This window comes from Caretta caretta, chromosome 7 (assembly GCF_965140235.1).
Source record: "Caretta caretta isolate rCarCar2 chromosome 7, rCarCar1.hap1, whole genome shotgun sequence".
Taxonomy (NCBI): domain Eukaryota; kingdom Metazoa; phylum Chordata; order Testudines; family Cheloniidae; genus Caretta; species Caretta caretta.
The window spans coordinates 120,631,196-120,653,669 of NC_134212.1; the positions used below are offsets into that span (position 1 = coordinate 120,631,196).

The 22,474-nt window shown below is 43.8% G+C and overlaps 1 protein-coding gene across 4 annotated transcripts in view; it reads left to right on the forward strand.

The window, feature by feature from the left end:
- CFAP43 (cilia and flagella associated protein 43) overlaps positions 1–22,474 on the forward strand; it is a 94,906-nt gene that overhangs the window by 64,101 nt on the left and 8,331 nt on the right. For 3 of the 4 annotated variants that reach the window (XM_048857622.2, XM_048857625.2, XM_048857621.2), the window contains 12 exons: positions 2,757–2,963; positions 4,483–4,572; positions 9,918–9,995; positions 12,284–12,409; positions 13,785–13,904; positions 13,986–14,093; positions 15,186–15,272; positions 15,740–15,828; positions 17,271–17,478; positions 18,355–18,467; positions 19,134–19,296; positions 21,664–21,828. In XM_048857622.2, the coding sequence (XP_048713579.1) occupies positions 2,757–2,963; positions 4,483–4,572; positions 9,918–9,995; positions 12,284–12,409; positions 13,785–13,904; positions 13,986–14,093; positions 15,186–15,272; positions 15,740–15,828; positions 17,271–17,478; positions 18,355–18,467; positions 19,134–19,296; positions 21,664–21,828 (1,554 nt within the window). The remainder of the gene's footprint in view (positions 1–2,756; positions 2,964–4,482; positions 4,573–9,917; positions 9,996–12,283; positions 12,410–13,784; positions 13,905–13,985; positions 14,094–15,185; positions 15,273–15,739; positions 15,829–17,270; positions 17,479–18,354; positions 18,468–19,133; positions 19,297–21,663; positions 21,829–22,474) is intronic. The other variant, XM_048857624.2, reaches the window with a different exon arrangement.

Below are 22,474 nucleotides of genomic sequence, written 5' to 3' on the forward strand. Positions count from 1 at the left end.
TGCACCGAAGGTATGAAACTATTGTGTATCCGGCACAATGTCAGAATCTCAGCCTCATACTTTCCAGGTCGTCAAAATACTACAGCAGATACACTGAGCAGAGAATTTTCCCAGGATCATGAATGGGAACTAAACAATGTGGTTGAAGAAACATATTCTTCAAACACTGGGGTCACCCATCCATCGACCTCTTCACAACATCCCAGAACTACAAATGCCCACAATTCTGCTCAAGAGCAGGTTTGGGGCCCAATCCTTGAGGGATGCCTTCCTCCTCAGCACCCTTGTGATACGCATTCCCCCGATCTCTCTGTTATCAAGGGTGATACACAAAATATGTACCAATGAGGCCAAAAACATATTGATAACCCCAATGTGGCCCAGACAGACTTGGTACTCGTACCTATTGCAGATGATGGTATACGCATCACACACCCTTCCACCTCTGCCAAACCTTCTATCACAGGATGCTGGACGAGTTCACCACCCATACCTGGAGAGACTTCATCTCAGAGTATGGCTCCTATATGGTTCCATCATGATGAACTGGCATGTTCGGAACAAGTTAAAGACATATTACTAAACAGTAGAAGGACAACCACATGCAATACTTACCTTCACAAATGGAAGATATTCCACATATGGTGCCAGAATAAACAAATTAGTGCCATTAGTTGGCACAGTGTTTTGTAATCGACCAGCGCTCAAGATCGGATGCATTCCTAGGTCTTGCAGTGTTATCATCACGTATACAGGCAACTCTGAAGCCCCTTCCATCCAATGTGGGGTACTGCTCGATAGTCACTTGAAGTGGAGCACCCACAGGGATATGCCTCAAAGAAGAAGAGAATGTTACTCACCTTGCTCAGTAACTGAAGTTCTTCAAGATGGATGTCTATGTCCATGTGAGTGCTCCACTACCTCCCCTCCTCCCCTCTATGTTGGAGTTCAATTTCCAGACTCTACAGAAGAAAAGGAACTGAGGGTGGTTGGTTAGCACATGCTAGATAGGTGCTGACAGCGCTGTGAGATGGGGACAACGCATGTGTGACCCGGACAGACACTGCTGCTGAAATTCTCCGATCAAAGGCATAGGGACGCACCAACCCCTGAAGTGGAGCACCCACAGAGACATCCATCCCAAAGAACCTCAGTTACTGCACAGGGTGAGTAACCTTCTCTTTCTGTTAAATTGTATCTTATCTGCCACACAGGTTTATTACTGATTATACCAGAAATGGTTAGACGATCATGAACAAAAATATTTATCGTTACACACAAATTGTATGTGGCTAGGTATCTTGAAACATGCATTTTGAATAGCCTAATTCAACCACTGATTGTTTCATTCTAGTATAATAGGCATAATAGGAAAGATGCATATTTTTCTTCTTAATAATCCAGTTCCACTTAGAATACAGGCTTTTAAAAATCATTATTTGGCCTCTGCTTTGTTTCATACACTTGAAACACTTCCTAATTTCATTGGTACTTTATGTGCATAAATATGTTCTACAGAAACTCCTCACTTAATGTTGTAGTTCTGTTCCTGAAAAACGCGACTTTAAGCGAAACGATGTTAAGCGAATCCAATTCCTCCATAAGACTTAATGTAAATGAGGGGGTTAGGTTCCAGGGAAATTTTAACACTCACACTCTACAAGGCAGAAGGAAAGGAGGGAGGGCAGACAGAGACACCCACCCTGTGTGTGTTTGAGAAATAGAAATGTGCATTTTCCCTTTAAGTATGAAGCGTGGGGTCAGAAGTACACTGCCTTGTTAATTAGATCTCTGTCCATGTGTCCCCCATGCTCTATGGAAGATGGGGTAAGTGGGGTGCAGGAGCAGGGGGGAGGGGGATACTCTGCCATTAGCCCCCTTCTTCTTCCCCTTACCCCCCCCCCCCCAGCAAGCAGGAGTCTTGGGGAGCAGCTCCAAGGCAGAGGGCAGGAGCAGCACATGGCAGTGGGGGGAGGGATAGCTGAACAGCTAGCAACTGATTGCCTGCTGAGCAGCTGCTGCACAAGGAATTTAGGGGAGCGGGGAGCTGATAGTGGGGCTGCCGGCCCACCCTGGTTCCAACCACGCACCAGCTAGCTGCAACGGGCTGCTCTTCCGGCAAGCAGTGGACAAAGCAGGTGGCTGCTAAAGGACTTTAGAAGGGAGCACTGCACAACTTTAAATGAGCATGTTCCCTAATTGATCAGCAACGTAACAACGAAACAACGTTAACCGGGACGACTTTAAATGAGGAGCTCCTGTATATAATGCTGTTCCATTCAGAAGCAATTTTAAGTTTGCAGACTACAGCACTCAAAAGCAGGAAATAAAATTAAGATTACCCACACATCCTAAACTCTGCTGCTTTGTGTGTATGTCTTATAATAGTCTCTCATCACAGGTTAGAAACCAATGTTTGCCTAATTTTCTTAATCTGTTTTTGACAGTGTGTTATTTACAACAGCAGCTTTGCCAGATGGTATTGAGGATCAGAAAAGGCATGGATTAGTTCAAAGAAATCAGAAGAAATAAGTTTTAGCTCTGCCTGCCATTTTCCCCATCTCAGTTAGCATTTGCATGCTTAATACAACTAGAATTTTGCATTTAGGGTTATTATGAAGGAGGTGTGGTAGTTTACACACACAGGCACACACAGACACACTTGGTTTTCTGTCTTCTGACTTGTTGGTGAGTGGTGTCCAGTCAAGACGGATGTGACCCTTGCAGTGTTTCCATTTCCTTGTGTGGTATTTCAGGACATCATTTACAAAGTGAAAACTGCCTTTAATAAGGAGTTTGACACCGTCGCTCGACAGAAGGAGCAGGAGATTGCCCGTGTAAAGGAAAGGAACCTGAGGATCCAAGAAATCGTGGAACAGCTCGAACTCCAGGAGGAGGTCTGGGAGCCAGCTCTGACAGATGATGAGATACCAGAGCGAGCTCTCACTGTCCAGGATTCAGAGGTATTTGAAAAATAAATCATTCCCTTTTATACGCTTGTGCAGACTTAGTTCTCTGGTTCTCCATCATTTCAAGCCATTATGTCAGTATACAGAAAGTAGCCATAAAACTGATGTGTCCATGTACACATTCACCCTTTTTTGTACTCTGCATTACCTTGGATTTTCCAGGTTTTGGGGGAAGATTCTGAATAATTCTGTCTGTAGAGGGGAAAGAAATTTGCAAAAATCTTTGAAGTTAAATTTGGTGCTTGTAAAGATGCTTGACTAACATCTCTGGAAAACAAAGCCTTCTGTTTATCCATAGACCATGTCCAGCATGGCATGGACAGTAGACTCATACAGTTACCCTGCCCAGACATTGTGCCTCAACCATGACCTGGAGGGAACACTTCTGTGGCAGTCAGAGCATGGTTTAGTTTCTCTGTTCATCTCTGAGTCGTTCCCCCCGCCCCCCATGCAGTAGTGATCAGTAAGGGTGTTAATTTTGAAGTGGATACCTAGCCACTAGAAACTGGACTGAGATCACAACTTTGTTTCATATACATCATTGAACAGCCATCAGATGGTAACTATGGATGGACTGTGATGGGATTTAGAGTGAGCGTCTCTTATGTTGTTTCACACATTTGTTTTTTCAATGTGATCTCTTCATAGGCAATCATCTGCCTTCTGTACGGTGTCTGAATTTATCCCAAATAGGCAGTTTTTGCAGGTGTTAGTGTCTATCATTTTGGTGTCAAAGCATAGATAGCATAGTATCTCTAAATTTAATTAGCAAGTTATGAATCATCACAGAATTCTTGGCACACGCTACGCTATTCATCTGATCTATACTTTTTCTCTCTGTCTTCTCTCCCAAAATGAGATTTGGTTGCAGGACCCTCTTTCATTTCAGATTCATGCATTCCTCTACATCATGTCAGTCCTGGAAACACACATGCCATCACCTTGTTTTGTGTGACGTACACACTAGTGGTGGTATTTTTGCCAAATGTAGAATGTACTAGGAGTCCGTGGGTTCTAGATCTAGAACAGAACTTGAGCCTTTTAATGTTTAACTTAAGCGTTGCTCTATAACTGGAGGCAGAGTAATACAAAACCTTGAAGGTGAGGAGACAGGGAGCTTGAATCTACAGGAGATAAAGGAGTCAGTGAAGGGATACAAGGAAGGGAGTAATGTTAGTAGTGTGGTTTTAGATAGATTGATTAGTTGAGGGAGATGTTCCAATCCCCTCCATTCCAGTACCACAAAACCCAGATGCATAACACACAAAACATAATCTACAGGAGAAAAAATGGGAAGAGCTTATGTTTTATTAGTTTAGAGAATGGCTATGTGCAGAGAAATCTGTACTGAATATTCACAAGAGAGTGAACATTTTGAGGAGTATTACTTAGATACAGAGAGCAGCAATACAAAGAAATAAGCATGCTAGCCCATATTATGATGTTTTTCTAAAAATTCTGTGAAAGAACCTACCCAGAGGAAAACCTGAGCTGAGTCTCTTTGTCTTCACAGATTAAAGTTGAAAAATACCTTACCCCAGAGCAGAGAGCGAAAGCGGAGATGATGGCTAAGATTGAAATGGAAAGACGTCTTGCTGCTCTGGTACTTTTGTTGAAGCAGTATTTTCCTTGCTAACTCACTTAGCATTGGGGACTTATTGCAATTATAATTAAATATATTACAGTCCATTTCCCTCACCATCCTTTACAATTCGAACTAAATAGCGATCTTATGGAGGAAGGAAGGGTTTAAGTTAGGGGTGCTATTTTAAAAAATATTTAGTGTTGGTGAAAGGTCTCAGCTTGACAGATTTTAAGACTGGATAGTTTTCTAAAAGATATGCTCTAGCTCAATCAAAAGTTATGGACTTGATGCAGAAATTTGGCGGTGAGGCTTTTTGGCCTGAGTTTTGCAGGAGTCAGACTAGATAATCACAATAGTCCCTTCTGGCTTTAAAAAGTATGTATCTGCAACAGCCTGGAAGAAAGATCTGGCCACAGAATAGGTACACCATAGGCAGTGATAATGGAACCTTCCCCCACGCTAACCTGCCAATACCTTAATCAGAGTAAGTAAGTAGGTCATGTCTGTGCATCCATTGACATAACAGTTACTAACCTTTCCGTAACTGTTGTTCTTCGAGATGTATTGCTCATGTCCATTCCACCTTTGGTGTGTGCACACTGCATGCATAGTTGCCAGAGTGGTATCTGTCGGGCTGGCTCTAGTGCCCTCTAGTGGTGTGCACTCATGTGCCGGTATAAGGGGCCCAGCCAGTCTGCAACTTCTCAGTTCCTTCTTGCCAGCTAACTCCGACGGAGGGGAAGGAGGGTGGGTCATGAACAACACATCTCGAAGAACAAATTATGGAAAGGTCAGTAGTTGTTTTTTCTTCTTCGAGCGCTTGCTCATGTCCTTTCCACGTTAGGTGACTCCCAAGTGGTACCCAAGGAGGTGGGTTCAGAGTTCATGGACATGTGGTTTGCAACACTGCTCTGCCAAATCTGGCATCATCTCTAGCCTGCTGGGTGATGGCATAGTGGGAGGAGAAAGTATGTACCGATGACCACGTCGCTGCCCTGCAAATGTCCTGGATCAGGACCTGGGCCAGAAACCCTGCTGATGAAGCCTGAGCTCTCGTCAAATGAGCAGTCAAGATGGCAGGTGATGAAACCCACCTAATAGCACGTGCAAATGCAGGAAGTGATCCAGGATTAAATTCTCTGGGCTGAAACTAGTAGGCCTCTCATCCTGTCTGCTACTGCCACAAAGAGCTGTGTGGATTTACGGAATGGCATGGTCCTTTCTATGTAGAAGGCCAGATGTGAAGATGCTGCTCCTCCACATTCTTATGCAGTTTTGGGAAGAAAACTGGCAGAAAAATAGCCTAATTACGATGAAACTGCAAAACTACCTTCGGGAGGAATGCGGAGTGGGGGCAAAGTTGTACCTTGTCCTTAAAGAACACCATATACAGGGGTTGTGATGTAAGGGCCCTGATCTCTGAGAGCCTCCTGGCCGAGGTAATCGATACCAGGAAGCCGGCCTTTCATGATTGATACGACAAAGGGCACAATAGCAGCAGCTCAAAGGGAGGACCCGTGAGCCTTGATAGGACCAGGTTTAGGTCCCACGGGGGAATGAGTTCACAAATTTGAGAGTAAAGTCTCTCTAACCCTTGAGGAAGCGAATCGACATTTCATGCAAAAAGACAGACCTACCATCCACCGGAGGGTGGAAGGTGGAAAAGGCTGCTAGGTGTACCTTAATCGACGAAGTGGCTAGGCCCTGTTGTTTCAGATGAAGCAGATACTCCAGCACAGACCTAGCGGGTGAGAGGCCTCGTTGGGACGACCACACGGAAAAACACTTCCACCTGGCAAGGTAAGTCACTCTAGTAGATGGTTTCCTACTACCTAGCAATACCTGGTGGACTTGCTCCGAACAGCCAGCTCAACCATGGAACTTCCATGTGGTCAGGTGGAGGGCCTTGAGGTTTGGGTGGAGCAATCAGCCGTGATCTTGCGAGATCAGGTCTGGAAGGGGAGGGCGTGGCAATGGGGTCACTACTGACAGGTCCAATAACGTGCTGAACCAGGGCTGGTGTGGCCACGCTAAGGCTATGAGAATAACCTTTGCTTTGTCCCACTTGACTTTGAGTAAGACTTTATGCACGAGAGGAATGGGAGGAAATGCACAGAACAGATGCTTTGTCCAGGGGAGCAGGGAAGGCATTTGTGAGCAAGCCTGGGCTGCACCTACACAGAGAGCAAAATTGCTGTCTCTTCCTGTTTTGCTTGATTGTGAACATGTCTATGAGGGGAGTCCCTCACCGCTGGAAGATGATCCTGGCTATATCAGGGCAAAGGAACCACTCATAGTGAGAGGAGAAAAATCTGCTGAGGTGATTTGCCAGATTGTTCTGGGCTCCCAGAAGGTGAGAAGCTTCGAGATGGATCGAGTGCATCACACATATTCCCACAAGCGAATAACCTCTTACCAGAGTGGGGAAGAATGTGCACCTCCCTGCCTGGTGATGTAAAACATGGCTGCCATGTTGTCCATAAGAACTTGCACAACCTTGCTGGCAATCTGGGGTAAAAAGACCTGGCACACTAGGTGGACCACTCTGAGCTCTCTGACATTTATGTGCAAGGAGAGCTCCTCCAGGGACCACAGACCTTGAGTCCTGAGGTGCTCAAGGTAAGCCCCCCAACCTAGCTCGAATGCATCCAAGATTAGGGATACTGAGGTTTGGAGACTGATGAAGGGAATGCCCAAGCCTACCAACCAGGGATCCCCTCACCAGTCGAGGGACATGAGGACCTGTGTGGGAACTGTAAACACCAAGTCCAAATGGTGATGGCTCAGTGAGTATACCGAGGACTGCCAAGCTTGAAGGGGTCTGAGTTGCAGTCTCGCGTGCTGCACCACGTGCTGATCATAATGGTCCCTTCTGACCTTAATATCTATGAATCTATATGCATGTGGCCATGTGACCTAAAAGCTTGAGGCAGAAATGAGCTGTCGTGACGGGGTGGGCCTTGACCTGCTATATCAGAGATGACATTATCTGGAAGCGAGCCTCTGGGAGGAAGGCTCTGGCCCAGGTGGAATCAAGCACTGCACCAATAAATTCTATCCTCTGGCCGGGAATGAGAGGTGACTTCTGCTCACTTATCAATAGCCCCAGGGCTCGGAAGGTAGCTCTCACGTAGGCCTTGGACCAGCACTTGATCAGCCAGTCATCGAAGTAAGGGCAGATTCATACCCCTTACCTCTGAGGAAGCCACCACCACTGCCATGCATTTTGTGAAAACCTGAGGGCCTGATGACAGGCCAAAGCAGAGGATGGTGAATTAGTAGTGGGTCAGGTTCACAATGAACCTGAGGAACCGTCTATGGCCCCAAAAAGTGAAGACGTGGAAATAGGCATCTTTCAAGTCGAGGGCAGAATACCAGTCCCCTGGATTCAGGGAGGGAACAATGGACACCAGGAAGACCATGCAGAACTTCAGTTTCTTGAGATAACTGTGGAAGCAGTGCCGGCCTAGGATGGGTCAGAGACCCCCTTTGGCCTTCAGGATTAGAAAATAATGGGAGAAAACCCTTTCCCTCTCAAGTTCTGAGGCATCTCCTCCATGTCCCCTGGGAGGGCTTGCACCTTCTGGACTAGAAGTTGCTCGTGAGGAGGGTCCCTTAAGAGGGACAAAGATGGTGGAAGAAAACTGAAGGGTGTAACCTTCCTTCACCATACTCAGCACCCATGGTCCAAGGTGATGAGGGACCACGCTGGACTGAAGTAGAAGAGTCAGTGTGAAAACAAAGGGGAAGCAGGATCTGGTATGTGAACTGACATAACACCCTCGGGCACCCCTTCAGAAGTTGTGCTTGGAGCCTCCTGGATATCTGTGAGGGCCCAGTAGAAAGGCTGAAGCGGATGGGGGCAGTTGCCTATGCTTATAATCCCTGCTTCATTTCTTAAACAGGTCCAGACGTGGTGGCAGAGATGAGAAGCTGACCGGTTGCTGAGGTCGGAAGTGCTTCCTCAAAGGTGTTGGAACACAAAGGCTAGAATCCTTCAGGCCATGGAGCTTTGCGTCTGTCTGCTCAGAGAAGAGGGAAGTTTCCTCAAACAGGAGGTCCTGAATGGACAGCTGAATGTCTGGTGGTAGATCCAAGGCTTAGAGCAAAGAGCTCTTTTGCATGACTACCGCCGATGCCATAGCCATGTCAGCTGTGTTTAGGGCCATCTGGAGGGGGGCCCTGGCTATAGCCCGCCCTTCCTCCACAAGACTGCAGAAGTCCTGTCTGGACTCCTGGGGCAGCGAGTCCTTGAATTTTGACAGGGAGTCCCAGACGTTATAGTTATACCTTCTAGCAAGGTCCGCTGGTTGGAAATGCGGAGCTGTAACCCCCCCAGTAGGAAAAATCTTTCTACCAAACAGGTCCAGCTTCTTTGAATCCTTCACCTTGGGGGCTGCACCCTACAGCCGTTACCTGTCTCTTTCACTGGCTGCTACAACCACAAGGGGTCCGGGAGGGGGATGGGAATATAGGTACTCCTACCCTTTGACAGCAACAAAGTACTTTTTCTCTGCCCTTTTTGAAGTAGGGGGCAGAGAGGATGGGATCTGACATTGGTTTCTGACTGGACCCAGAACAGTCTCATTGAGGGGTAGGACCACTGCAGCCAAGATGTTGATCAGGCTGTGGGAGGATTCTTTAAGCACCTCCACTTCCAGCCCTAGGTTCAGAGCCACCCTTTACAGTAGCTCTTGGTGAGCTCTGAAGTCACTTTGAGGCGTTGAGCCACTCAACCCCGACTGCTTCATTTGGGGAGGAAGAGGCCTGCACTGGCGGGAGCCTTCCCCCTCTTTTTCTGCACTGACCACATCATGTAGTCCCAAGTCCTGAATATTGGTACTGGGCTCGGTACCGAAGTCTGGGTCGGGTCGTGGTCACTGTGACAGAGGAGCCCATCTCTGACACCACCAAGTATGAGCATCTGGAAAGCAGGCCCGGTGCTGAGGGAAAATGCCTTGGATTCCAAAAAGGCCATTGAACCTGCATAGGCCATTGTCCAGTGGGCCAAGCGCCAGGAGGGACACCTTCACCAGGATCCCACCGGTGGATGCCACTGAGGAAAAAAATCTCCAGCGACTGTGCACGGCAAACATGGAATGGAAATGAGCAAGCACTCTAAGAAGAACCTCCCTTCTGAAAAAACTAGGGTGCCCATTGTAGTGATAGTTACTTGATATGTGGGCATCTGTTCACCAAAAATCAGACTGAGATTGCTAGTGTATTTCCCATAGGTCACCAAACAGCATTTCATTCACTGGCGACATATCACAGATTCTCATTGGCACCGTAGAGGTGAAAGGCCTGAGCCATCCAAGTACCCTGTTCTGCAGCATTTTCTTTTCATTTTTTATCTTTTCCAGAACAGCGCAAGACAGCGTGCCCTTTATGACATGATGAATGGGGTCCTAGAAATCAAAAAGGAAGACATCTTGAAGATTGTGAGTTGTTTCTCTCATATGATTAAAGTAACAGTTGTTATTAGAACTGAATAAAATTCACCATTTCTGAATTCTAACTGGAATTCCAAGAATTACAAAAGGACAGAAATGGTGAAAATTTGCCTTAAGCACCACTCTTGAGAAAATGTTTTGTCATAAGAATTGTGTTGAAAGAGGAAACCTTTGATATTTTTATATAAATACGAACTTTCACTAGCAGTGCAAATCTTTCTAAAGGAGTTAAGCAATGGAACAAGATAACCCAAGAGGTTGTGGAACTCTTATAACTGGAGCTATTCCAGGTGAGACTACACCTTGCTAACAGGGATGATTTAGGGACACTGAATCAATTCTTCCACTGTACAGGAGAATGGATGGGAAGATCAATCCACTATAGTTCCCTTTCAAATCAGATTTCAGAGTAACAGCCGTGTTAGTCTGTCTTCGCAAAAAGAAAAGGAGTACTTGTGGCACCTTAGAGACTAACAATTTATTTGAGCATGAGCTTTCGTGAGCTACAGCTCACTTCATCGGATGCATACCGTGGAAACTGCAGAAGACATTATATACACACAGAGACCATGAAACAATACCTCCTCCCACCCCACTGTCCTGCTGGTAATAGCTTATCTAAAGCGATCATCAAGTTTGGCCATTTCCAGCACAAATCCAGGTTTTCTCACCCTCCGCCCCCCCTCCCCCCACAAACTCACTCTCCTGCTGCTAATAGCCCATCCAAAATGACCACTCTCTTCACAATGTGTATGATAATCAAGGTGGGCCATTTCCAGCACAAATCCAGGTTCTCTCACTCCCTCACCCCCCTCCAAAAACCACACACACAAACTCACTCTCCTGCTGGTAATAGCTCATCCAAAGTGACCTGGATTTGTGCTGGAAATGGCCCACCTTGATTACCATGCACATTGTAGGGAAAATGGTCACTTTGGATGAGCTATTACCAGCAGGAGAGTGAGTGTGTGTATGGGGGTGGGGGGGGGGTGAGAAAACCTGGATTTTTGCTGGAAATGGCCCACCTTGATTATCATGCACATTGTAGGGAGAGTGGTCACTTTGGATAAGCTATTACCAGCAGGAGAGTGAGTTTGTGTGTGTGGTTTCTGGAGGGGGGTGAGGGGGTGAGAGAACCTGGATTTGTGCAGGAAATGGCCCATCTTGATTATCATACACATTGTGAAGAGAGTGGTCACTTTGGATGGGCTATTACCAGCAGGAGAGTGAGTTTGTGTGGGGGGGGGCGGAGCGTGAGAAAACCTGGATTTGTGCTGGAAATGGCCCAACTTGATGATCACTTTAGATAAGCTATTACCAGCAGGAGAGTGGGGTGGGAGGGGGTATTGTTTCATGGTCTCTGTGTGTATATAAAGTCTGCTGCAGTTTCCACGGTATGCATCCGATGAAGTGAGCTGTAGCTCACGAAAGCTCATGCTCAAATAAATCGGTTAGTCTCTAAGGTGCCACAAGTCCTCCTTTTCTTTTTGCAAATCAGATGATTCTAGGAGACCCAGATTAAGCAGTGGCCATAGGAATTTAGTGTTTCGGCTTCATTTGCTTCAGAGGTGATTTGCTAGTGCTGTAGAGTAGCAAGTATAGATACCTGACTTGGTGTTACTTCTTTCATGGCCATTTCAGAAACGGGTTTTGGCCTGGATCTTAGGAGAGGCTGCTTCGCTCTACCTTCTACAGCGAAGGAAGCCCGATCAATAATAGAGGGAGAAAACATTTGCTGTCCAAGTACAATGGTGCTCTAGAATGAAAAAGTAAAAGAGACCCAAGTACTCTATCTAAAGCTGATATGTTTTCAGGAAATGAAAGTTCATCTTGGCTTAGGAGTTAATTAAGGGATTTATAATGGAAAAACTGATCTTTTAGCAATAGTAGTAGTACTGAGCTTGCCGAAAAATCTCACTTGTATTTTATTGTATCTGATGATTTTCTGTGAGAGAATGAAAGCAAAAATGGCCATGTTACTCACACCATAACCATTGGTGCTGCTAGGAGGTGTAGTTAGTGCTCCATCCCATGCAAATGCTGCAGGTTCAACACTGGTGTTACTCCAGGAAGTCAAGGAACATAAAATAGGGCCAAAGCAGAGATATACATTCTTTGGGTGCAAGACTTGTGTAGTTCTTCCAGCTGCTACTAAGATGAAGCTCACAATAAACGTTGAGAGGTTTATTGCTGGTGCTGTACGTTCTTTTTCTCAGTGCTCTTTAATGGAGAATTGATGTTGCTCATGAATTGCATGGCTGTTTTGATATCTTCAGGAGATTCCCCCACCTCCTTTTGTTTCTAAACCTGATACCCTTTGGAATGAAGAGGAAAAGAAAGTATTCAAAGAATTTGAGAAAAAAGTTAAGGAGCTGAATGAAGAAAGGGAAAAATACAGAAAGGTAAAATAAAATGAGAAAAGGAGTGATTTTGTTCAACGTCCTTACACACAGTTTCTCTTTTTTCTCAGGATTTATTGACATGACCTCTTGGTTTCTTAAAGGGGGAAAACCCAGATCTATTTTAATAAAATAAAATATGCCAATAAGTGTTAAAAATTAACAAAGTTACCTGTGGCATTGTAGAAGCCCCAACTTAAAGCAGAAAACACGAGGTTTACCTGTGATAACTAGCACATTCCGAGTCTGATTAAACTGCTTTATTGCTTTCCGTCACAAATGTACAACTATTTCCAGAAAGATGTTTGACATTCCATTAACAGAGCTGCAGGGAATATGGATATCAGATGCACATAATTTCACAATTTTTATTCTTCAAAGAGAAATTTGGGCAGCAGAACAGTCAGCCTTGCCACACCCTCATTCCAAATGTGTCATTTGTTGGGCCCTTTTGGCTGAAACATCCTTTCTTTTTCTACTGTCTTATAGCATTGTCTCTGATACTTTTTACTCAAATACAGCTTTTATGTGATGGTGGAAATAAAGGGCTTGATCCTATGAAGCGCTGCACGCTCCAATACCCATCATGCCTAGTTTAAACAAATCTTGGCTCCTTCTGTCTGTAATATTATCAATAATGTAATGACTCCCCAGAATTTAGCTGAATTTGATAGTTCAAAATAGAACCTAGCTAATTCTGAAACTACTTTCTCAGCTCAGTAATGCTAACTGGAATAAAAACTAATCTTTGGGTAATATTTTCAAGTGCCTACGTGATTTAGGCTCCTGAGTCCCATTTTTAGGCTCCTCAGTTTCATTGCAAGTCAATGGTCAAAGCTATTTTATGTAATTTCTCTTTTTAAACAATAAAATAAAAAACCTATAGCCACACACTTTGAAGTTTTGATTTAAATGACTAGGTTTGGGTATGATTCTCAGCTCCCATTAACTTCAACAGGAGGAGAAGGAACTCAGCACGTCATAAGACAGTCCCTATATTGTCAGACCAACATGACTAAAATTTGTTTTTTCATAAACCTGGGATTTCCACCTGAGCAGAAGATAATGAAGCTGGCATGCATGGCTTCTGAAGGGTAATAGTCTAATGATGTAAATAAATGAGCCATCATCAGTTTTTATTGTCTGTTTTCTAGATATGTCATCACTGAATTATATTATATTATTATTATTTATTTATTTGTATTGCGGTAGAACCTAGGAGCATCAGTCAAGGAGCAGGATGGCACTGTACAAACAGAACACAAAGACGGTCCCTACCCAAAGTGCTCACTGTCTGTGCACCTCTCCAGCCACCCACACACTTAAAAGCATGCACATTCTTTTAGCTTTAATATTCCTCCTTCCCATTCCCCCGCAGACACTAGAAACTGAACTGAAGAAACTTCAGACCTCCATTCAGGAAACAACACAAACTTTTGATGACACTGTGAGCAAGCTGTTTGAGCGGAAAGTTAAATCAGAGATGGTCATATACCAGGTAAGGCAGAGATCTTGGATTTTTATCTCCATCTCCCAAGCTGCAAGCGTGCTGATCTTTCTCCTTACAATCTTTCCACAGGAGGAACTCAAAATAAACAACCTCCTTTACTCTTTGCTGTTGGATGAAGAGCTGAGCACAAGAGAAGCTGGACTGAACCACTTCCTTGACAAGAAGCAGAAGGAGAAGGTGAGTCCAGTACTTGGACTATAAGGCTCCAACCATTTTCATATGGAACCTGCTCTTTACAAATAAAAATGTTGCCCAAGCTGCCACAGATAATTTCCCTCATGATTTACACAGCTGTTGATCTTTTTTTTTTTTTTTTAAGGGTGGCAGAAGACTCCTATACTAAAGGCACCTCTTCTTGGGTATATACTTCTCTCAGCTTGTCTGGAATTACATGTGTAAATTTCCATACCCTGAGGAAAGCATGACATTATCTGTCAAATACACTATTTTAGTATCCTGTGGCAGTCTGTAATTTGTCTGATAGCACTGATAATGCCTTTGCTACAAGAACCCTGCACAAAAAGATATCTAATGTTGCCATCTTTCTTAGAGAAGAAAATGGAAAATTCGGAGAAATTTGAATTAATTTCCTGAAACTGAAGTTGTCAGGGTTTGCCCACCACTGATGAGCCATGTATAACCCAACATAGTGACTTTGGAGTTCAAAACAAACATTTCTGCACTTGTACACAAGTATATACAGGACTACAAATGTTCTATAAGATTCTGACTGCTTTATTCTGGAAGCTCACCTGTAAATCTGTTGTTGGACCAGTTCTACAGATATGCAAACCTAGGGACCTCTTGCACTAGCTGATCTCACCTGTCATGCTATTCAGGGAGAGAGGCAGACACTCGGGTAGCTGGGGACCACTATCATCAACATATTACATTGCACCCCAAATTGCATAGTGAGCCATTGCAGTCTATAGAGCACTTAAATAATGTGCTCCTTATGACAAACCTCATTAAGCAGTTGGGTAGCTAAATTTTGCACCTGCTGACCCTTTTGTATGGTCTTTACAGGTAGCCCCATATAGAAAGCCTTGCAGGAATCCAATTTAGAGATCAGACAGGCACATGACATATTGAGTGCTGTCTGTGGTGTCTGCTTTGGAGCATGTTACACCAGAGGTGAATTTAACCCAATTGTTGTATCTTAAGCTGAGACAAGACATCTCTTCAGCATGTGTAATACATTTGAATAGCATTCCAGCAGCTGTGTTTACTTTTAGTTCTGTTTCTGAAATCCATCTGGTTTTGTTACAGCTCAGTACTGCAGAGGCGGTCCAGGTTGCACGAGCACAAGATGATGCTTACAGGGAGACCTATGACAACTTAGCAGCTGAAGACAAAGTAAGAGTCCTAGTCATATGTTCAAGCAGATGCAATTGCAAAAAAAATAATAAAAAGGGGTTCGGTGCTACACCTCCAGAATATACAGTATTTAGGCCCCAGTTCAGCAGCACACTTAAACATGTGAGTAGTTCCATACAGATTGATGAAACACTGAAGTCAGTGGGAATACTCAGATGCTCCAGTTCTTGGCTAGGTCAGGATCATGCCTCAGTAAGTTTCTTGGGCAAGGACTGCGTCTCTTGCAAAATGCCAAGACCACTGTCTACGCTTAACCTGCTAGTCTCACTTTTTGTAGACACTTCTCTGGGTTTTAAAAAGCACAACAGACATGATAAATTGTCATCTCTGAGAGAGGCAATCTATGAAATAGCCCAACTCCACCTAGCACCTTTTAGCATGCGTCATTATTCTATATTTCTAGGATATGTGCATGCTGAAGTTTTGCTGATTATTTTTCCTGCTAGATTCTGGAACGTGGCTTTAAAAAGGAATTTTCTGATGTTCCGGCGCATCACATTGATCATCTTTTCAAACTTTACAAACGCCGACCACGGTAAAATTCCCTTTGACTCAAACCATTTTCTACGTTATTGTTTTTACCTTTATGATGGGAGAGGAGAGTCTATTTTCTAAGCTCTGTGAAGTATCTTAGTTAGCAGTAGGCCATTGATTACTAACCTGTTTTTAAAACTGCACCTCTGTAATGACGATGGTCATTAACCATTGTTGATGACCAACTATCATATGGATGACTGACAGACATTTTAAAGCAATCTTCTCCTCTCCCCACATTATATATGCTATTTAAAATGGAAAAATCATGGAGCAGGTCCTCAAGGAATCAATTCTGAAGCACTTAGAGGAGAGGAAAGTGATCAGGAACAGTCAGCATGGATTCACCAAGGGCAAGTCATGCCTGACTAATCTAATTGCCTTCTATGACGAGATAACTGGCTCTGTGGATGAGGGGAAAGCAGTGGACGTGTTGTTCCTTGACTTTAGCAAAGCTTTTGACACAGTCTCCCACAGTATTCTTGCAAGTTAAAGAAGTATGGGCTGGATGAATGGACTATAAGGTGGAGAGACTATAAGGTGGCCAGATTGTTGGGCTCAACGTGTAGTGATCAATGGCTCCATGTCTAGTTGGCAGCCAGTATCAAGCGGAGTGCCCCAAGGGTTGGTGCTGGGGCCGGTTAGGGGGAGGGATAGCTCAGTGGTTTGAGCATTGGCCTGCTAAATCCAGGGACGTGAGTTCAATCCTTGAGGGGGCCGTTTAGGGATCTGGGGCAAAAAAAATTGGGGATTGTGTCTGCTTTGAGCAGGGGGTTGGATTAGATGATCTCCTGAGGTCCCTTCCAACTCTGATATTCTATGAAAATCTTCTGGAGGATGACGTGGATTGCACCCTCAGCAAGTTTGCAGATGACACTAAACTGGGAGGAGAGATAGATACGCTGGAGGGTAGGGATAGGATAAAGAGGGATCTAGACAAATTAGAGGATTGGGCCAAAAGAAATCTGATGAGGTTCAACAAGGACAAGTGCAGAGTCCTGCACTTAGGACAGAAGAATCTCATGTACCACTACAGACTAGGGATCGAATGGTGGTGAAGCACTGGAATGGGTTACCTAGGGAGGTGGTGAAATCTCCTTCCTTTGAAGTTTTTAAGATCCGGCTTGACAAAGCCGTGACTGGAATGATTTAGTTGGGGATTGGTCCTGCTTTGAGCAGGGGGTTGGACTAGATGACTTCCTGAGGTCCCTTCCAACCCTGATATTCTAGGATTCTATGATTATAATAATTAATAAATAACCACCCAAAACAAACCCAAAAAAATATTATGTTTTTTAAATAATATTTCCTGGTTGCATGCTGAAAGAGATTAAGACAATGGTGAGAAGCGTTTTTAGTGCTACAAGACCTTGTTCTATGTAGCAAGTAAGAAGAAAGATAAAATATTTATTTTACTATGTATGCCACGGTTGATGACACCAGAGCCCAGAAGATCAAGATGCACCTTGACACTGCTAACCCTTATGGAGATCGGCCAGGCTCAGCCAGAGCTTACGAAGAGGCACTTGCCCATTTAATGAAAGCCATAGATGAAATGGATGACCCTGAAAACATGCCTGAGGGATTAGACCCGACGATCTGGGAACGTTTCTGTTTGGCTAGACGAACAAAAGTGGAAAGCGAACAGCTGGTACGTCAAGCTATTTCCATCAGATTTTATTTTGCTGTTGATTTACTGTTTTATACTCTTTGATGCTTTGGGATCTTAACCCAGAGCATCAAGTTCTGAGGACTAAGCAAGTGGCAGCACAGTGTAGGTGATCTGTGAGTCCCTAGCTCACTTCCAGAGTGTGAATGAGCTGAGTAGTCATCACACTCTAGCAAAGCTCCCTCTTTCAGCAGATACAGAGCAGTATGAATAGCTTCCGAGGAAGCCACATCCTGCTCTCCTCTAAAGAAAATAAGTGGGAAGTAGGAGCTGTCTCAAAGTATCCCTCCTCATTCTCCTTCCCCCATCCCCACCAAAACAAAAGCAAACCATCAAGGTGTATCCTACCATTCTGCATCTGTAACCTACGTGTAAATCTGCTGCATTTGTTTACCCTGATGAATGCTTTTTCCTTCCTAGTGCATCAAAAGAAAATCCTAACATGTTGATAGAAAGCCCTGTTACACTATTAATTGAGGTTAAGGTATATTAATATATTACATTAAATTATATTCTATTATACTAATATAATTAAGGTCACCAAGATGTAAACCTTAAATATCCAAAGATGTAGCTAAGATCCGTTTTGCTTTGCTGAAGTGAGAAGGAAATGAGACCTTCCTTTCATAGGAAAAAAATATGCATCAGTAAAGGGTAAACTTTCAAAGAGCAGCTAAGGACTACAATTGTGGACTTGCCTAGACTTTAATGGGAGTCAGGAAGGTAGCCAGCTCCCTCATCCAGATCTTAAATATCTGTTCTTGTGAAGAATGAGCAAAAGTCTGTCTACCATAAAAGGTTTTCCTCTATATTTGCAAAGTTCAGTGTGTTCAAGTAGTTGTGATGTTGTTTGCTTAGGTGAAACGGAAAGCCCTGACGCTAGCGGAGATGCAGGCCTTTCTCCAGAAAAGGATTGATGATGATGAGAAGATAAGGATGGACATTGAAAAAATTTTAAATGAACTCAATACGTAATTTTGCTTATTATTCTTACATTCACATTCATCTACACTTTAGCACTCTGCTGACACAGAATTAAGTCTAGTGAGAAGTGTACAGTTCTGTACTGTATCACACTTCTCTCTAAAACTCATCTAAGAGACATAGAGCCCAATTCTGAAAGAGCCTTGACTTCAATGAGAGGTTCAAACACGTAATGCTGTATTTTTCTTATTCTATCAGCTACTACACCATCTGGTTCTCACCACATTTGAAATGGGAGTGTTATTTGGGAACAAACTCCAAGATAATTAAACAAAAAGAAATGTACTTGACTAGGGTGGGGGAGGTTTCTGTCATGCTTTTACAATTATTGATAAAGTTTTTCTTTGTTCAGTAGGGTCTTTCTCCCGTATAACTTCTGCTTGACCTGGCAGTGAAGACAAAACACAGTCTGTGTAGAAAGAAGCACTCACTGTAGGAGCAAATAGGAGAAAACAGGGTGTGAGGGAACAAACCCTTGCTGAAACATGCATTTGGTCATTAGCAAACACAAAGAATTATGAAAATTGCAGTGACCCTTTCTGTTTTTCAGATGATTTCCTAATCTTTCTGTTACCCTCTGATCATAGAGAAGATTTAAAATACAAGCATTTTATCAATCACTAAAAACTACTATTGATTCTCTGCAATTTTAGGCTACGAGAGGAAAAGATGAGGTTTCAACTGGATTTGACTATCCAATTTCTGCTTAAACAAGGACAGGTGGAATTGGAGAGTGCTGCTGAGCTAATACCAGATTATACTGATGCTATTCTCATTCACAAGAGTGTTATTGAAGAACTGAATTGCACAATCCGGGTAATTTACATTTTCTGGAGGAAATTAAGGGCTTTAAATGAATGGATTTTCCTTTAGAGACTGCAGCTTTTATCTAGTTTGACATCTCTGTAATACTGATTTAATCTCTTTTCATGCACTTCCATATACCAATGGGCTCAATTGTTACCTTTGTTTTGAAAGGTCCTTGAAGCTATTATGAGTTCTGTAACATCTCTAATATAAAGGCTACCATCCTGAGCACTGATCACTGGAATCCTGATCAGCGGAAAGGCAGCATCTTTAAGCACTATGTCCATGCTGTTTATAGAGAATTAATATCCTATACACCACTCCTACATTCCCCAGTTGTGCAGTCATGTCAGGTAACTGAATGTTGGGTTACAGTGAAACTTCCAAAAATTAAGCGATTCTCCTTTTATATAAAGGTGAAATTGTGGGATCATACATGGCACATTTCATTTTTCATACTCACAATAAAGGTTATTTTCTTGCCATCCCAGCTGCATAAAAATTTGCTTTTTATTGCTACTGCATACAACCTTCAGTGGTAACTGCAAAATACCTGAAACTGGGACAAGTTCAAATATTGTAGAGCAGGGGTCAGCAACCTTTGAGAAGTGGCGTGTCAAGTCTTCATTAATTTAAGGTTTGGCGTGCCAGTAATAAATTTTACATTTACAGGGGCCCCCAACGGAACCCCAGACTGGCAGCCGGGCTGAGTGGGGCCGACGGCTGGGACCCCAGCTGGCAGGGGCCGGCAGACGGAATCCCAGACCAGCTGCCGGCTTGGATGGACGGAACCCTGGGCCGGCAGTGGGCTGAGCGGGGCTGGCGGCCAGGACCACGGCTGGCAGGGGCCAGCGGACAGAACCCCAGACCGGCAGCGCGGTTGGCAGACGGAACCCCAGACCGGCAGTGTGCTGAGCTGCTCAGCCCACTGCTGGTCTGGGGTTCCATCTGCCAGCCCCTGCCAGCCGGGGTCCCGGCCGCCAGCCCTGCTCAGCTGGGGTTCCGTCCATCCAGGCCAGCAGTGGGCGGAGTGGGGCTGGCAGCTGGGACCCTGGCTGGCAGCAGAGTGCCACTAAAGATCAGCTTGTGTGCCGCCTTTGGCATGTGTGGAGGAAAAATGCTTAGGCCTATGTTTTTAAAGGTATTTAAGCATTGCTGAGTTCACCGATTCAATGCCTACCTCATTTAGGAGCCTCAACGTCATTTCCAAAAAGGATTTAGGCACTTAGGAGCCAAAATTCCATTGACAGTTGATGGGATTTAGGCTCCCAAATCACCATTGAAAATGACAGGCCCCTAAATCAGTTAGGTGTTGCAAAGCTAAGCTCAGCAATGCCTAAATACCTTTAAAACCATGGGCCACAGCACTTATATAAGGTGGGAGAACAGATAGCTATTGACTGCAATTTGTTTCACCCTCATCTGTGATACAAGGCTGAAGCAGTAGCGTTAATTTAAAGTGTCAGCAACAGGCAACAAGTTCCATAAAAAAGAATATAATGGCCATACTGGGTCAGACCAATGGTCCATCTAGCCCAGTATCCTGTCTTCTGACCAGCCAAAGCCACATGTTTCAGAGGGAATGAACGGAACAAGGCAATCATCAAGTGATCCATCCCGTCATCAACTCCCAGCTTCTGGCACTCAGAGGCTAGGGACACCCAGAGCATGGGGCTGCATCCCTGACTATCTTGGCTAATAGCCTTTGATGGACCTATCCTCCAGGAACTTATCTAATCCGTTTTTTAACCTGGTTATGAGTTTTGGCCTCTACAACATCTCCTGGCAATGAGTTCCACAGGTTGACTGTGCATTGTGTGAAGAAGTACTTCCTTTTTTTTTGTTTTAAACCTGCTGCTTATTAATTTCATTGGGGGACCCCTGGTTCTTGTATTATGTGACTGACTAAATATCACTTCTTTATTCATTTCCTCCACACCATTCATGATTTTACAGACCTTGATCATATCTCCTCTTATTCATCTCTTTTCCAAGCTGAAAAGTGACAGACTTTTTAATCTCTCCTCATCCAAAGCTGTTCTATACCCTTAGTCATTGTTGTTGCCCTTCTCTGTATCTTTTCTAATTCTAGTATGTATTTGAAATAGGGCAACAAGAACTGCATGTAGTAGTCAAAGTGTGGGCGTACCAGGGATTTATATAGTGGCGTTATGATATTTTCTGTCTTATCTCTCCCTTTCCTAATGGTTCCTAACATTGTTAGCTTTTTTGACATGAAGTCTGTCTGGACACCAGCCTCTGAAAATGATTGCAATGTAGCACATTAAAATTACTGAAATTAGAAGTCCTGTTCATCCTGTTACAGGAAAAATTATTCTGTAATCCATAAATTATGCTAAAATTAATCTTTTTTAGGCTCAAGGAGAAAAGAAAATTGCTAGCATGGTGGAAAGTAAAGACTTCTCTAAAGGGATATTTCAGCTGGAATGGGAACATAAAAAAATGAAGATGCTGATGGAAGATCTAAACCAGAAGGCTCGGGATATTCAAAAACTGCATGTTTCACGCGATCGCCAGCTCGTAAGTAACTCTGAAATTGAGATTTTATCTGGAGAAAAGCTGCTGCCTATGTTTGTACCATTATTTGTATTCTTCAGTTGTCCTACATCTATAGGGAAACCCAGCCCAAGCTAGGACAGCAATTTAACATTAAGGACTAAATTTTTCTTTGACATTTGTGTAATTCTGAAGTCTTTGGAGTTGTACAGGTGTAACTAGGCTTGGGAAGATTCAATTAAAATCATTAGTCATTGGTAAATGTCAATTTCACCTGACACTCAGAAAGAGAACCATGCATAATGACAGGTTTCAGAGTAACAGCCGTGTTAGTCTGTATTCACAAAAAGAAAAGGAGGACTTGTGGCACCTTAGAGACTAACCAATTTATTTGAGCATAAGCTTTCGTGAGCTACAGCTCACTTCATTGGATGCATACTGTGGAAAGTGTAGATCTTATTATATGCACATGAAGCATGAAAAAATACCTCCTCCCACCCCACTCTCCTGCTGGTAATAGCTTATCTAAAGTGATCACTCTCCTTACAATGTGTATGATAATCAAGGTGGGCCATTTCCAGCACAAATCCAGGGTTTAACAAGAACGTCGGGGGGGAGGGTAGGAAAAAACAAGGGGAAATAGGCTACCTTGCATAATGACTAAGCCATT